At 31.9% G+C, this 15021-nt stretch overlaps 1 protein-coding gene across 1 annotated transcript; it reads right to left on the reverse strand.

The window, feature by feature from the left end:
• Window positions 1-467: 467 nt before the first annotated feature.
• On the reverse strand, window positions 468-4668 carry LOC132743197 (uncharacterized). Its single transcript, XM_060731728.1, has 5 exons — window positions 4457-4668; window positions 3799-4084; window positions 2497-2594; window positions 1647-1736; window positions 468-1075 (listed from the first exon to the last, which is right to left on the reverse strand). Exons 2-5 carry the CDS (start codon window positions 3948-3950, stop codon window positions 1023-1025), a joined length of 393 nt encoding a protein of 130 aa, XP_060587711.1. The 5' UTR covers window positions 3951-4084; window positions 4457-4668; the 3' UTR covers window positions 468-1022.
• Window positions 4669-15021: the final 10353 nt, after the last annotated feature.

The raw sequence follows: 15021 nt of genomic DNA on the forward strand, positions 1-15021 counted from the left end.
TATTCTAAATAAAGGTAATTTAGTTTGATGCTTCAAGGAAAAAAACTTTGCGAGTAGACGATAAGTAGAGCAATATTGAAAAGTAAAGAATAAGCGAGAATATGTCTATGTTTCAACATTAGATTTAATGTAAATATGAAACTTTCCATGAAATAGAGGATATCGAACCATAATGACACGGAAGATATCGACAAATTTCGGTTACTATAATTTTAATAAATACGAAGTCGTTATTTGATTCGAACATTTTCGTAACACTTATTTTTAGTACATCTGTTTTACGTGATAGGTGTTTTCCACTGTGAAGTCATTATTTGAGGAAATACAAGTATAACGATCTGCATACATGGTCTTTAGGTTTCTTAATCCTTTAACCTTGTTGTTATGTGTAACAATTGCTTCCAGCGCTATAAAAAGCATTTTAAATATATATTAATATTATAATTAAAACATACATTTTTGTTCTTATTCTTTTTATTTCAACGAGTTAAAAAATCAATATAATATATACTGGACGGAATATCATGAAATAAATACATTTCTGTATATCCAAATACTTTATACTGCATCAAATGAGGTAGCATTTTGTAAACAATACTCATGAAAATAATATCGACATGATATGAAGATTGTCTCTGTAACTTTCTAAATTACATAACTCAGTGACAATAAAGAAAAAAATCCTTTAAGCACAAAGAATGAACAATTAATGAATATATATTTGTCAAAAATGAGAATAACTAAATAAATGAATGAATAAATGAATGAATAAATAAATAAATAAATAAATAAATAAATAAATAAATAAATAAATGACCACAACGCACATTATAGAGTTTTCTTACAGATGAACACTTCTTCGGTAACAAAAGAACTTCATAAAAATACATTCCTGTTATATACGATCATCAAACAAGTGCTTCCTTAATCGTTCGTTTCAGTCGTATTGACGTCAAAATGACACGAGAATATGTGCTCCTTTGGTAAACACTGTGCTCTCAATTTGAATATTTAAACTGGTTTCACTTGTCGATATCATAAAGATGTCTTTCAAAGTGCGATATAAAGCCGTCATCTAAAATAAGAAATAAAGACATATAGATATAACAATTAAATATGTTATGAAAAAGTTTTATCTTTCACAGTATTTATATGGGATACTTAAAGGATATCTAACAGTGAATTATGCAATACGGGAGCATGCTTGCACAGGCAAATAGTACCTTTCAGAAATCTTCCGGACACTTTTATCGCTAGCGGCTTTTATCATTGACGTTGTATGAAAAAGTTATATTCAACTGTTCAATATTGCTCATTATGTTGGATACTATAGTATGCAATTTAGACAATTTACTTGGAGGTCACCTGTTACGATTCAAAAGCAACAGCAGATTTAAATGATCGGTATACAACAAAAATTCCTAATATTAATAAGACTAACGCATTATCAGTATCAGGAATGTGTTCTAACTCAACAGCTAGCTGTCAATTAAGAGCGATTTTTTACAAACAGTTTCGTACATATTCAGGTAACAACTCATAAGGAATTTGTGATACATCATATAAATGTATAAAGCATATCATGTTCCGACCAGCCGAACAGCTACAAACAAAATGTAATAATCACAATGAAATGCAGAAATTACCATTTAAATCGAAAACTTCCGCTACCCAAAGGTCCAACATTCTGTTTCGATGACGGCATAAATCCATGACAATATTTTGAGCAAACATACCTGAAAATGGTCATCATAAGAGGTATTTTTAGATATTCAACGAAAACGATGTAGTAAAGTGAATGGTCCATAATGGAAAGTCTGTTATACCATTAATAATTATGCTGATAGTATTAACTAGTACTATACGTGAAAACAAATCATGAAAATATGTGTATGCATGTTGATGATATAAGATCAGATATAACATAAAGATATATTCAGATAATAAAGTGTTCTAGAACAATTTTGTATTTAGTATTATTCATATCATATATATTCATACTATTTCACTGTAAAACTCTGACATATTTTTTTGTCAAAAACATTTCATGAGAATATCTTTTATTTATTTGTTTTCTACCAATATTATAAAATACTTGTGGGAAAATGTGTCCATTTGAAGCAATCCACTTCAATTGATAGGCAATAGACACTATAAGTGACTTCGTGGAAATAATGAATAACCTTTTAAACCAATATTTATATAAACATGTTTAAAACAGTTAAAAGATATAATACAAAAAAACCTATGATTAATTTATGTAATTTAAAAATACCTCTACCGGTTTCACAATATCATTTGGAGGATAATGAAAATATAAATATGAAACGATGTCAATGACATATACGTAATTAAAAACAAGGGACGCCATTCTAAATGGCGTTAAAGCATAATTATATATGCAAATTAATTTTGAAAGTATTAAGAATAATAATACAATTTTGAAATAAAATTTTAATAAGCAGAAGCTTTGAAATAATATGATAAGCAACTTACGTGTCATTGCGCATAGCTTTGTCTTCAGTGCTTTATACAGAAGGCGTTTACCCGTTAACGTTCGACACAAACCATGACGTGCAAAATGATGAACAGATCTGAAGAAAAAAAAATAATTCAAATGTTTTAAAATGAATACAATTTACTAAATTACTAAGTCAAAGTAAACTAAAAATGAATAATTACATAATTCAGTTCTAAAACAATTTTCTCAAAATTAAATATATACTTATGTATTAAATACTAATAAGTAAGAGACATGGTCCAAGAAATAAAGCTGCCTTTTGAGAAAGATTGGTCGTGACTCTATAAAAGTCAGGTCAAATTCATGTCCTTAATTTAAATTAAGGTTGAAATTCAATTACAAAGACATATTGTGCTATTTTTGGTAAAGAACAAATGGCAGGCTTTTCAAATGATCACAATATATTATCTATTGAAAGGAGACATTGTCTGATATTGCGTTTACATGTATTCCCTTATATTTAGTTAAGGGACAGGCATTTCAAATGGGCAACAAAGATTCCCTCTGACGATATATTGTTAACTGATATATTGTTTACCTTTGGTTAAAGTCAATCGATTTTTCAATGGGCACCATTTCGATAAATATTTAAATTTTGGTAAAAAAACCCTAAGGCAATGCATCATTTGGATATTCTTACAAAATATATCTTGGAAAATATGTTGATAGGGGTCTTAGTGGTTTAGTTTGTACATTAATACTATTAAAAATGATATTTTATGCCAGAAAAAAATTATTATCTGTTATATGCATATACAGATAAGTTAAATAGGATCAAGTATCTCACACTTTTCAACAGAGTCCATACAAAATAATTTGTATGGTACTGACTATCAAGATAATTATTTATGGTATGAAATAATATTTCATGGTTATTGACCAATTCACTTTTTTAACATGAAAATACCACGCAACAGTATGACCCAGTTATCGTATACATATTTATGCTGCTAACATTTTCATATCTGTTTTATTTGTTGTAAAGTTATATACAAGGAATTAGTAATCTTTCAAAATCTTTATTCCGTAATTTTTGTAAACCATATCACAAATCAATAACCTGACCATTCATTTATTCAAAAAATACATTCCTTTAAATGTTTTCGAACTTTGTAAAATCCTTATTTATCTCTCTGCAGAATATAATTACAATAAAACACTCTATTCATTTATTCATTAAACAAAAACGCATCACTTCAATAGCATTCTTATCTTTTTTTCTAGGAATTACAAAAAATAAAAAATAAAATTATAATAAATAAATAAAAAATACTTACGGATATTTATCAGCCGCATTCTTTTGTACTTCTCTTTGTTCAACATCAATTGTTTCAATGTCGTAATTATCCTTTAATATAGGTAGTGTAAATCCATCTGTCATTGACAGAAATGTTCCTAATATGATTAGAACCTTGCTTATCGTAACCATATCCACTGAAAACAAATTTTGAATATTCGTAAGATAATCTTTGGTCACTTTTTGACGTTTCTGTATCAACTTCTTTCGTTTGATTGGTCTTTTTTCTATGATCTCTTCTAATATTTACTTCATACAGCAAGTGCCTGGAAAGGACAACAGTTTATATTAACATTAAGTACGTGCCGAATATTGAAGACAGTTTCAAAAACTCGTATTTCAAAATACTTAATAAAATGTATCAATTATGTGTTACTTTAACAAAAGATCTTAACATTAACTTTGCATAATCAGCTGCAAAAAAGGTGGTTTTCAATTTCAATATAATTGTATTATGACTTCTCATTATTGAAAAACGTTTCGTTTAATCGATTATAAATATGGCTATTTTACAGTATTTAACAATCATACAGGTATTCCAATAGAATTATATTTGAAAGAATCTAGTTTATTAAACTTAAATTTTAATTGACAAAATGATAAATATAAAAACGTTGAATAAACTATAATTGAAATACCTTGAGCTATGTTGAAGTTTCATTTAATTTTTCCTCAAAAACCAGTAAAATCTACGATAAATTCACGATTATTGCCTTTTAAAATTCTGCGAGCGATTTCTTTGGTATATTTAAATGGACTAGTTGACAGACTGCCTCCAGCTTCTATTATATGTATACCGTTTCGGTAGCCGTAGCCGCGATTGGTGGATATGAATGACTCTTCCCACAAGTATGCATGTGGCGGTCAGATAGCGTGACGAGTAATAAATGTCGTAGATTTTTAAATGTTGATAAACCCCATTCATGCCCGCCATGAATAGTAGATATATTTTATCAGATTTGTATATTATGTAAATGATTACGTTAAACATACACCCGAACTAAGATGTATCCTATTTAGGGTATAGTATGACTTTTATGCAAATCAGCAGTGTCGGAGTAGTATTTTGACTTTTGGAATGGTGCATTTTACAGTCTAGGGTATTTAGAGAGATGAGATATATCAGATCTTGGTATTACATAACCATTAAAAAAACGAACAAATAAAAGAACCTAAATTATGTAAAAATGGATTAAAAGAAAAAAAACTAATTAAAATGCATAGCGCATTTTTGTAGTTATTGCATCTCTTTATTATTGAAGTGTTTGTATCATGGTTCTTTGGAAAGCACCAAAAGCTATAGTAAAATAACAATCAGCTTTCTACAGTAAAGCTCTTCTAAACAAGTATGCTCCCGTTTTTAAGCAGCATGTCTCAAACTATCTGATTTTTTTTTCATTTTTTAATTGAAAATGTAAAATTATTGTTAAATGAATAAGATTATTAACTTGAGATAGCAAATTTTACTTATTTTTTTAAATTTGTAAAATTCATAAATCATGTTTTAAAAATATAATCAAATATATTTAAATTCCGCCTACTTTTTGAATAACGTTTCGTTTTTTGGAAAGTTGAATATTGAGTATTAATATTTTTTAAACTTGTAATGCCTTTTCTCACCATTTGACACTTTGCTTATATCTTTTGGTGGTGCTCCACTTTGAAGAATTGCATTCAACTGATTGAAGCATACAGACAAGGTATTCATACTTACAAAATGAATGAGAGAGACACCTCAAAGCGGGGATGTTAAATACATTTACACGTTGAATTATACAAACAGTGAAAGTAATTTTGTGTTCATAAAAATCACTTAAAAAGATCAATTTTAAATCCATTTAATATTCCTTCCTAAGTACTTTATGCTTTCAAAATAGTTTCAACAGTGTGACAGAACTAACTTTAATACATTCAATTCCTAAATTTTGAAAAAAAACCAAGTTGAATCTAACTGGATCTTAATATTTCATATAAACAGTTTGTTAAGGTAATCGGCTCCCACCATATTTTAGAAACAATTTAAAACGTTTAAAGATCAACATGCTCAATTAAGATATAAACTTTGAAAATACTGATAACTGTTATAATTAAAACGATAGGTAGATCATTTATTGACATATACATTAAGTCGTTTTAATAAACATTTGTTTAGCAAGTTTTATTCTATTATTCGAATATCTATTTAAAAGGTAAGGTTAACATCCTTTGATTACAGAGGAGATTTTTACGTTTAAAACCCTACACACTATAGATAAACACAGTATACATAATGTCAGTAAAATTATGGCTCGTTTAAGAAAGGGACCAAATTTACTTGACCAGTAAAAGGGCATGCAGCATAATGTAAAAATTGGACATATTGAGTAAAAAAAAATCCAAGACCTTAATAAATTCCTGAATAAGAAAATAGAGAAAACTCCCTAAAGAAAGCCCAACACGGCAAAATTGAATATGTTGCAGACTCGGAGCCTGATCATTGTTGTTTGTTTGGATTTTTACGGCATGTCAACACATAACTGGCCATATCGTGCCGGTACCTGTTCATGGACTGTACTGTCAAGTGCAAACTACCGTTTTTATATTACCAAGTATACTTTTCAACAAAGTCTTTGTCAAATTACAAGACAAATATCTCTTCTTTGTACCTTTTAACAATATTCAAGTTTTTATGAATTCAAGACATGCACTTTCTCTTAAACCAAAACGACAATGTCATAATGGATAACCCCATCTCTAATCATTTGCAGCATTCCAATAATATTTGCACGACTTGTTTTTGTATGTGGTGTGAAGGGAATTTCAAAGGGTTTATTTGACTCAGGCAAGTCAGAATGACACTGTCTGATTGCTTTAAAAGTATACGTGTGCCCTCTCAAATGAACAGAGTATCTATTGTAATATTAATATCCAACATTTTGTTTATGTGGTTTTCATATACGAAAACGTTCATACAGTTCGATATTGAATTTCAACTTCTGACGTTCGTAAGTTTGTTACTCGATATCGAAAACAATACCCACATATAGTCCCTGTTGTTAAAATAGTATATTTATCATTAATGCCATTGTGAAATTATAGTATGTTCATGTAAACAAACAAACCGCTGAAACTGTTAAGCATTTTATAAATATACTCCCACAAATAAGATAACACGTTTTACCAACTTAATGAGTATCAGTCAGTTATAGCACAAGACTAAAGCATCATTGTAAAGGGGCCCTTGGGACCTGCCCGGTTTAGTCTCCTACTGGGCTTATTGCTATTGGTCCTTTGTTGGGGGATTTAAAAATAAAACGTTTCGACCTTCTCAGGTGACTTTTTCACGAGAGTATTGTAACTAATTAGAAACTAAAATATGCGCCCAGAAGATGAATAAATGGGAAACTGGAAACATAGATAACAAATGGTAAAAAAAATGTGTCATCAAAGAAATGACATATAAACGAATATTTACATTTATTTATAAGATGCATTCGTTTTTTTAATGATTGAATTATAATCATGGTAAATATGTATGGAAAACATAACCTTGAAAATAGGAGAAATAATTCATTTGGAAAAGAGAAAATTAAAACAAAGTTTTCAAGGCACATTTTGTCTCATAAATACATATTTGTTAAAGTCTTTAGAACGGTCAAACATGTGCTTTATAATGTTTAAATAATGTTTTATCAATTGCCAACAAAGCAAATCGTGCAAAAATAGTTCAACTATATGGCAAATGAGTAACATTCTTGAAACTGCAAAACGATATTAAACTTAGAGAAGAATTGAAAAATGAAAATAATAGCATTTTGATGCATAATGGACCTTTGAAGTGAGAACTGAAGACACGGGTTGATCGAGTCTGTTTACGAGAGATAATGGAAAGAGCAACACGACACACGCTTCCTAGCACCGGATTTGACAATCTTCCCCACATAAACACATTGGCATCAATGATTCTGAAGGACAAAAGAAAAGTACGAAGGCAACTTTTACAGCTGCCAAGTAGATTTATAAATAACCATCTTTTAGGTTTTGTAATACATGTAGTTTGATTCTTTTACATAAATATATACACAAAACAGACTATAAGTGTGGAAAAAATAAAAATGACTAAAGATAATCCAGTTTTTGTTTATATCAACACAAAATGATTCTCAGATCTAGACAACAAGACAACCTGCTAAAATGACATCGGAATGGATGAACAAAAGTAAATCTATATGTCTCCTCCCCTATGGTTTTGGCATAACATGTTTAACAGAATGAAATACACGATGACTGTTCTTGGTTCTTTAAATGCAAATTGAATCATAGAACTGAATACCTCATGCTTTTATGATAAAAAATGTATAAAAATCTAAAAGAATTGCTTCACAGACTGAAGAACATACATGTTGACTATCAAACATTAAAAAATGGCGGGAAAAAAATTGAATACATGACTTGACGGCTTGGAAAATTATTACTGTAACATTCTTTTCATTGAAGTGAATGCATGATTACTAGATTGAACGTGATTAAAAAAGAATCATATACATATATACATAATGACTGTCTTAGTATTACAATGCATATGATTGATTAGAGGAAATAAAATATTATTTAGTGACTCATATCACAATAATAGGAAAATGTTAACGTTTTGCATACGTAGAGAGCAACCGTTGGTAAAAATTACAAATTTCAGATAATATTTTTTAATATCCGGGACAATGAAAATGAAAACCCAAAAACAACTTCGATACTTCCTGTAAAATAAACATGGTTATTCTACATGATAGTTATATTTTATTTGTTTGTATTTTTACGACGCTTTTACTGCATTCTTCTCTTATCCTGGCGGTTGGTGCGGCTTACAAGCTTTACTCGATAAGTAGTTTAAGTATTGTTTACTGATTTCTCTCGCAAGTGGGCGATTTCTTTTTCCACATACCTTCTGAATCATTCAGTGGTGAGAGACAAATGATTATTGGACTCAATGTCCGAGATCAAATTTTATATAGAAACTTTGCCTAGCCCGAGGATCGAACTAGCAAAACTCCGATACTCGGCCTACTAAGCTAAAAGTATGTTCTTGAACCAAAATTTTGTTTGTGATTGGATTAAGTTTTGCAAACCATAGCTTGAAGTAAAATCATTGTACAATTTTGTTAATAAATGTGGACCATGTTTTATTTTGTTAACAAATGTGGGCCATTTTAAACGGCCAAATATGTCGAGTCTGTGCGTACATGTTATATACAAGGCTTGACTTTGCCATTAATTCACAAAACAGTTTAACCATTTAACAGCAAAGATGTTATGCACCTTTTGGCGCCTATATTAAATACTGCATTTGCTTCTTCATTTGTGGCTTTTTGGTATAAAGTATTAGTATAAAATTTAACATTAAACAATAACAAGGTATTTGTTTAAAATGGACTGAATAATGTTGAATCACCCTTAGGATATGTTGCCTGCTTTTTAAATTGTCTTTTGACGTCTTATCTGTGATACGCAGGCTTCATAACCTCTGATCCCCTTTCAAAATTCCATTTTATTTAGTTCCGCCCATTGTTTTCTCGTTTAGGGCACACGCTTTTTATTACTTGGGGACCATACGCCGCTTTTCATGGAATGGCACGGAAGTGTCACATTGAAGGTTCCATGATAACCGCCGTATGAACACATCTGCGGATGTTTCTAAATTCAAAATTTTACCATTTCATGTTTAAATGTTGAATTCTGCTTAAGCCGGTGCTAGGGGGCGTGGACGGTAACTTGCACTTTCCAGTACCGTCCATGAACAGGCTCAATCAAACCGAGCCTGCAACATTTTCAATTTTGCCGTGTTGGGCTTTCTTTAGGGATTCTGTATTTATCTATTTTTTGTAATTATTTTAAACATGTTTTCTTTCGAAAGTTTTTCATTAATATAATTTCACCTGTTTTGATGCCAATTACACATTCATAACATCAAAATGTGTCAGTTTTAGTGACAGAACCGTATCATGGAAATAGCATTTTATCACGTTTGACCCAAAATGAAATATGTGTAACCGCGAGTCGAATGGTTAAAAAAGTTTTATCAACTAATAGAATAACTTATTTACATTAAATTGAATTAATACTAATAATAGAGCCTTTTTTATAAAAAGAGCTTTTAACACCAGTTCTAATTAGATGTTAAGTTCTGCTCCGACCAGTGGAAGGGGCGGTGGGCGGCAGATTGTAATTACCACGGCCGTCCATTTAGAGACTCAAACAAGCCGAACCTTCCGCGTTTATAAAAATGTCATGATTGGTGACCTTAAATTTTAAGTTGAAATGTTTGTTTTTATATTTAACATATCAGTTTTATGATAGTATGACCTTATACAATAACAACGCATTCATGTAGTTTGTCATTATCTGAATCACTGTAGCCTATTAGCCAATGATAAACATGTTTGCATGACATGTCAGACAGGAACGGGAAGCAATTATTTGAAGCTATTATGGGAAATGAGACTTCATTAACAAGCGATAGTAAGCATTTTATTGGTTGGATGTCTTGGTAACAGGACATGTGAATACTTTAATGATGATTGCATTGTATGTTTTCAGAACATTCCACAGGATATTCGTTTCCTCCGCTTGACTCACCAATTACGTCATTGCAGTGATGTTTGAAGGTTCGCATAACTATGTAACATCGTGTCATTGCATCCCCATTCAAACAGGAATTAATGCTTTTTAAAATGGATAGATACTGTTGTCTACTAAGATGTCACAATTGATATAAGATATAAACGTACTGATTAATCACACTTTCGAATCCGTAATTTGGGTAAAAATGGACATATGATATCTTCTGTTCCGTTTAATTTTGTTTACGTCGCCAAAACAGTGACATAGTTAATGGCGACTTTTCATATGGACAAGTGGAGCAATACCTCAAATGGTACACCTCCGTGCATTATTTTACGCAATAACGAGCACCAAAGTTGATCATCCGCCGTTCCGTTAGCTAGCTTGATACCTTTCAAACATAAAACAATCCAAAGTTTCAGGCGTATTCGATACCACAGCGACGAGGTTCACGAGTCATGTCATTGACCTTTACCACTTGGCAACGAACGCCCCTTCAAACGAATATGTAACTACTTTAAAGCTGAATGAAATATGTATTAGGTTCTATCAAACGAACGCCACAGTTGAATGATTATCGAATGTTTCGCACAGATCTTTCTTAAAGTAATCGGCATTTACACCATAGAAAAAAGAGAGAAACAGAATCACCAAAGAGCGCCCATAACTGCAAAATTGGAAATGATGCGGACTCGCTGCATTCATTGAACGCCGCCATTTGGGCCTGTTTTTCAGTCATTTATTTGTTTTCTTTGAATTCCTTGTCAGATCCAAATTATTTCCTATTATTCAATCAATTCTTTGTTTTCTTTCAGTTCCTTGTCAGTTACAAGTTATTTATCATTTTAGTGATTAGCCTGTCCGTGCTCTGCCTTGTGCCTGTCCTGTTCTTGTTTGGGTCCGCCTGGGCTCCTTGCCACTGGTTCTTGTTGCTAGGTCGTGTGGGGGTTGCGTTCATACGACGCCGCCTTTCCTTGTTAATCTTGTTTGTTGATCTTGTTTATCATATTTGATTAACCCTGTTCTTGGACGGAAGTTGCTAGTGCGTACTATGATCTATGCCTCTATACACTTGCTTAAGCAGAGTTCTACATTTATACATTAAAGGTGACATTTTGTATTTGGAAACATTGGCAGATGATATGATAAACAAGATCAACAAGGAAAGGCGGCGTTTAATGAACGCAAACCATACACGACCCAGCAACAAGAACCATTGGCTAGGAGCCAAGGCGGACCCAAACAGTTCATTAATATGTTTTCAAGTATGATATCAAGTGTGCAATATATGCACATGTATGTACATTATTATTTCTTTTTAAAAATGAAAATCTGGACACATAACGACTATGATAGCTTAGGGGTCTATTCTGTCTTACCTGATTCTATGCCACTAATACCACCATTTAGCATTATAAAATAACATTCATAATCTTCGTTTCTTCCAAGGTATAATTAATCCTCTTTCTTTCTAAGAAAATAATCTGATTAATATACCTGGCTTTAACTGTATTTTTATTGATAAAATTGGTCCTTCATGCAAGAAAAGTTTAGGTATATCTGGCACGGTCATTGTTCGATGAGGAGTTACGAAATGGTTATCGAAAATTTTTCTATATAAGAATTTCACTGATCCAGATTAGATAATATTTTCATCGGTTTTTGCATAAGAATATGCGCTTAAAAGTTGTGGAATTTTTACAAAACTTATAAGTAATGGCATATAAATATAAAGTATATACATAATGAATGAGAATATATTGTAATGTATTGAATATGATTTATTGAATGCATCTTATAAAACTAAGTTTACCAATATAATGTGGTCAGTCGGTATTCACATAAATACCTTAAGTTTATCATGTTTTTTCATATGTTTAAGTAAGCTATTTCAATATGTTTGTAGTCATTATACAAGTTTTGTTTTATATTTGAATTAGCAAGGCTTTATCTTACTATTTTACGGCATATCAAATTTTCGAGATAATCAAAATTCGAGAAATTACAGACAAAACCATATCAAATATATTATCTGTATGATATAGCTCAAAGACAGTAAACGCTGAAAAGCTAATTGTAGCATTTGAAAATTTACTGTCAGTTTTTTTTCAATGTAACACACATGTGTTAAAATACATGATATTGTTATATTCTCATGTAATCTGTGGTAGCAAATGTAACCTTGGCGTTACAAAGAATTTGTGTTTATTTGTTTATTTGTTTGAAATTAAGTCAGACCGCACTTGATACATATCTCCCCTCAATATATATACACAAAGGTTATATAGATGAAGACTTTTGATGAATGATAGGCAGGTGTATTCCGCACAGGCAAGGTATAAAATATTTTGGCATACTTTCTGTGATCTTAACGATAATGAATTAATGAACCACACGAACAATTATCAATACATACTTAACACTTGGCTTGCTGAATTTTTGTGAAAATGCGAAATTGACTTTTTAGCTCACCTGACCACGAAGTGGTCAAGGTGAGGTATAGTGATGGGGCTATGTCCGGCGTCCGTCGTCGTGCGTCGTGCGTTGTGCGTCGTGCGTCGTCAACAATTGGGTTGTTAACAGTCTAGCAGTCACAGTTTTGATTGGATCATCATCAAACTTTGTCAGAATGTTTGTCTCAATGAAATACAGATCGAGTTCGAAGATGGGTTATCTCGGGTCAAAAACTAGGTCACAGGAGCTAAAAATAGAAAAAGCTTGTTAACACTCTAGAGGCTGCAGTTTTCATCCAAATATTCTGGAAATTTGTCAGGAAGGTTGTTTTAATGATATCTAGGTCAAGTTCGAAGATGGGTCATCTCCGGTCAAAAACTAGGTCACAGGAGCTAAAAATAGAAAAAGCTTGTTAACACTCTAACAATTGGGTTGTTAACAGTCTAGCAGTCACAGTTTTGATTGGATCATCATCAAACTTTGTCAGAATGTTTGTCTCAATAAAATACAGATCGAGTTCGAAGATGGGTTATCTCGGGTCAAAAACTAGGTCACAGGAGCTAAAAATAGAAAAAGCTTGTTAACACTCTAGAGGCTGCAGTTTTCATCCAAATATTCTGGAAATTTGTCAGGAAGGTTGTTTTAATGATATCTAGGTCAAGTTCGAAGATGGGTCATCTCCGGTCAAAAACTAGGTCACAGGAGCTAAAAATAGAAAAAGCTTGTTAACACTCTAACAATTGGGTTGTTAACAGTCTAGCAGTCACAGTTTTGATTGGATCATCATCAAACTTTGTCAGAATGTTTGTCTCAATGAAATACAGATCGAGTTCGAAGATGGGTTATCTCGGGTCAAAAACTAGGTCACAGGAGCTAAAAATAGAAAAAGCTTGTTAACACTCTAGAGGCTGCAGTTTTCATCCAAATATTCTGGAAATTTGTCAGGAAGGTTGTTTTGATGATATCTAGGTCAAGTTCGAAGATGGGTCATGTCCGGTCAAAAACTAGGTCACAGGAGCTAAAAATAGAAAAAGCTTGTTAACACTCTAGTGGCTGCAGTTTTCATCTAAATATTCTGGAAATTTGTCAAGAATGTTGTTTTGATGATATCTAAATCAAGTTCGAAGATGGGTCATGTCCGGTCAAAAACTAGGTCACAGGAGCTAAAAATAGAAAAAGCTTGTTAACACTCTAGGGGCTGCAGTTTTCATCCAAATATTTTGGAAATTTGTCAGGAAGGTTGTTTTGATGATTTCTAGGTCAAGTTCGAAGATGGGTTATCTCCGGTCAAAAACTAGGTCACAGGAGCTAAAAATAGAAAAAGCTTGTTAACACTCTAGTGGCTGCAGTTTTGATTAAAATATTCTGGAAATTTGTAAGGAAGGTTGTTTTAATGATTTCTAGGTCAAGTTCGAAGATGGGTCATCTCTGGTCAAAAACTAGGTCACAGGAGCTAAAAATAGAAAAAGCTTGTTAACACTCTAATGGTTGCAGTTTTCATCCAAACATTCTGGAAATTTGTCAGAAAGGTTGTTTTGATGATTTCTAGGACAAGTTCGAAGATGGGTCATCTCAGGTCAAAAACTAGGTCACAGGAGCTAAAAATAGAAAAAGCTTGTTAACACTCTAATGGCTGCAGTTTTCATCTAAATATTCTTGAAATTTGTCAAGAAGGTTGTTTTGATGATATCTAAGTCAAGTTGGAAGATGGGTCATCTCCGGTCAAAAACTAGGTCACAGGAGCTAAAAATAGAAAAGCTTGTTAACACATTAGGGGCTGCAGTTTTCATCCAAATATTCTGGAAATTTGTCAGGAAGGTTGTTTTGATGATTTCTAGGTCAAGTTCGAAGGTGGGTTATCTCCGGTCAAAAACTAGGTCACAGGAGCTAAAAATAAAAAAAGCTTGTTAACACTCTAGTGGCTGCAGTATTGATTGAAATATCTGGAAATTTGTCAGGAAGGTTGTTTTGATGATTTCTGGGTCAAGTTCGAAGATGGGTCATCTCAGGTCAAAAACTAGGTCACAGGAGCTAAAAATAGAAAAAGCTTGTTTACACTCTAGTGGCTGCAGTTTTGATTCAAATATTCTGGAAATTTGTCAAGAATGCTGTTTTGATGTTTTCTGGGTCAAGTGCTAAGATTGGTCATGTC

This window comes from Ruditapes philippinarum, unplaced genomic scaffold (assembly GCF_026571515.1).
Source record: "Ruditapes philippinarum isolate M1 unplaced genomic scaffold, ASM2657151v2 ctg429_1_1_1_1, whole genome shotgun sequence".
Lineage (NCBI taxonomy): Eukaryota > Metazoa > Mollusca > Bivalvia > Venerida > Veneridae > Ruditapes > Ruditapes philippinarum.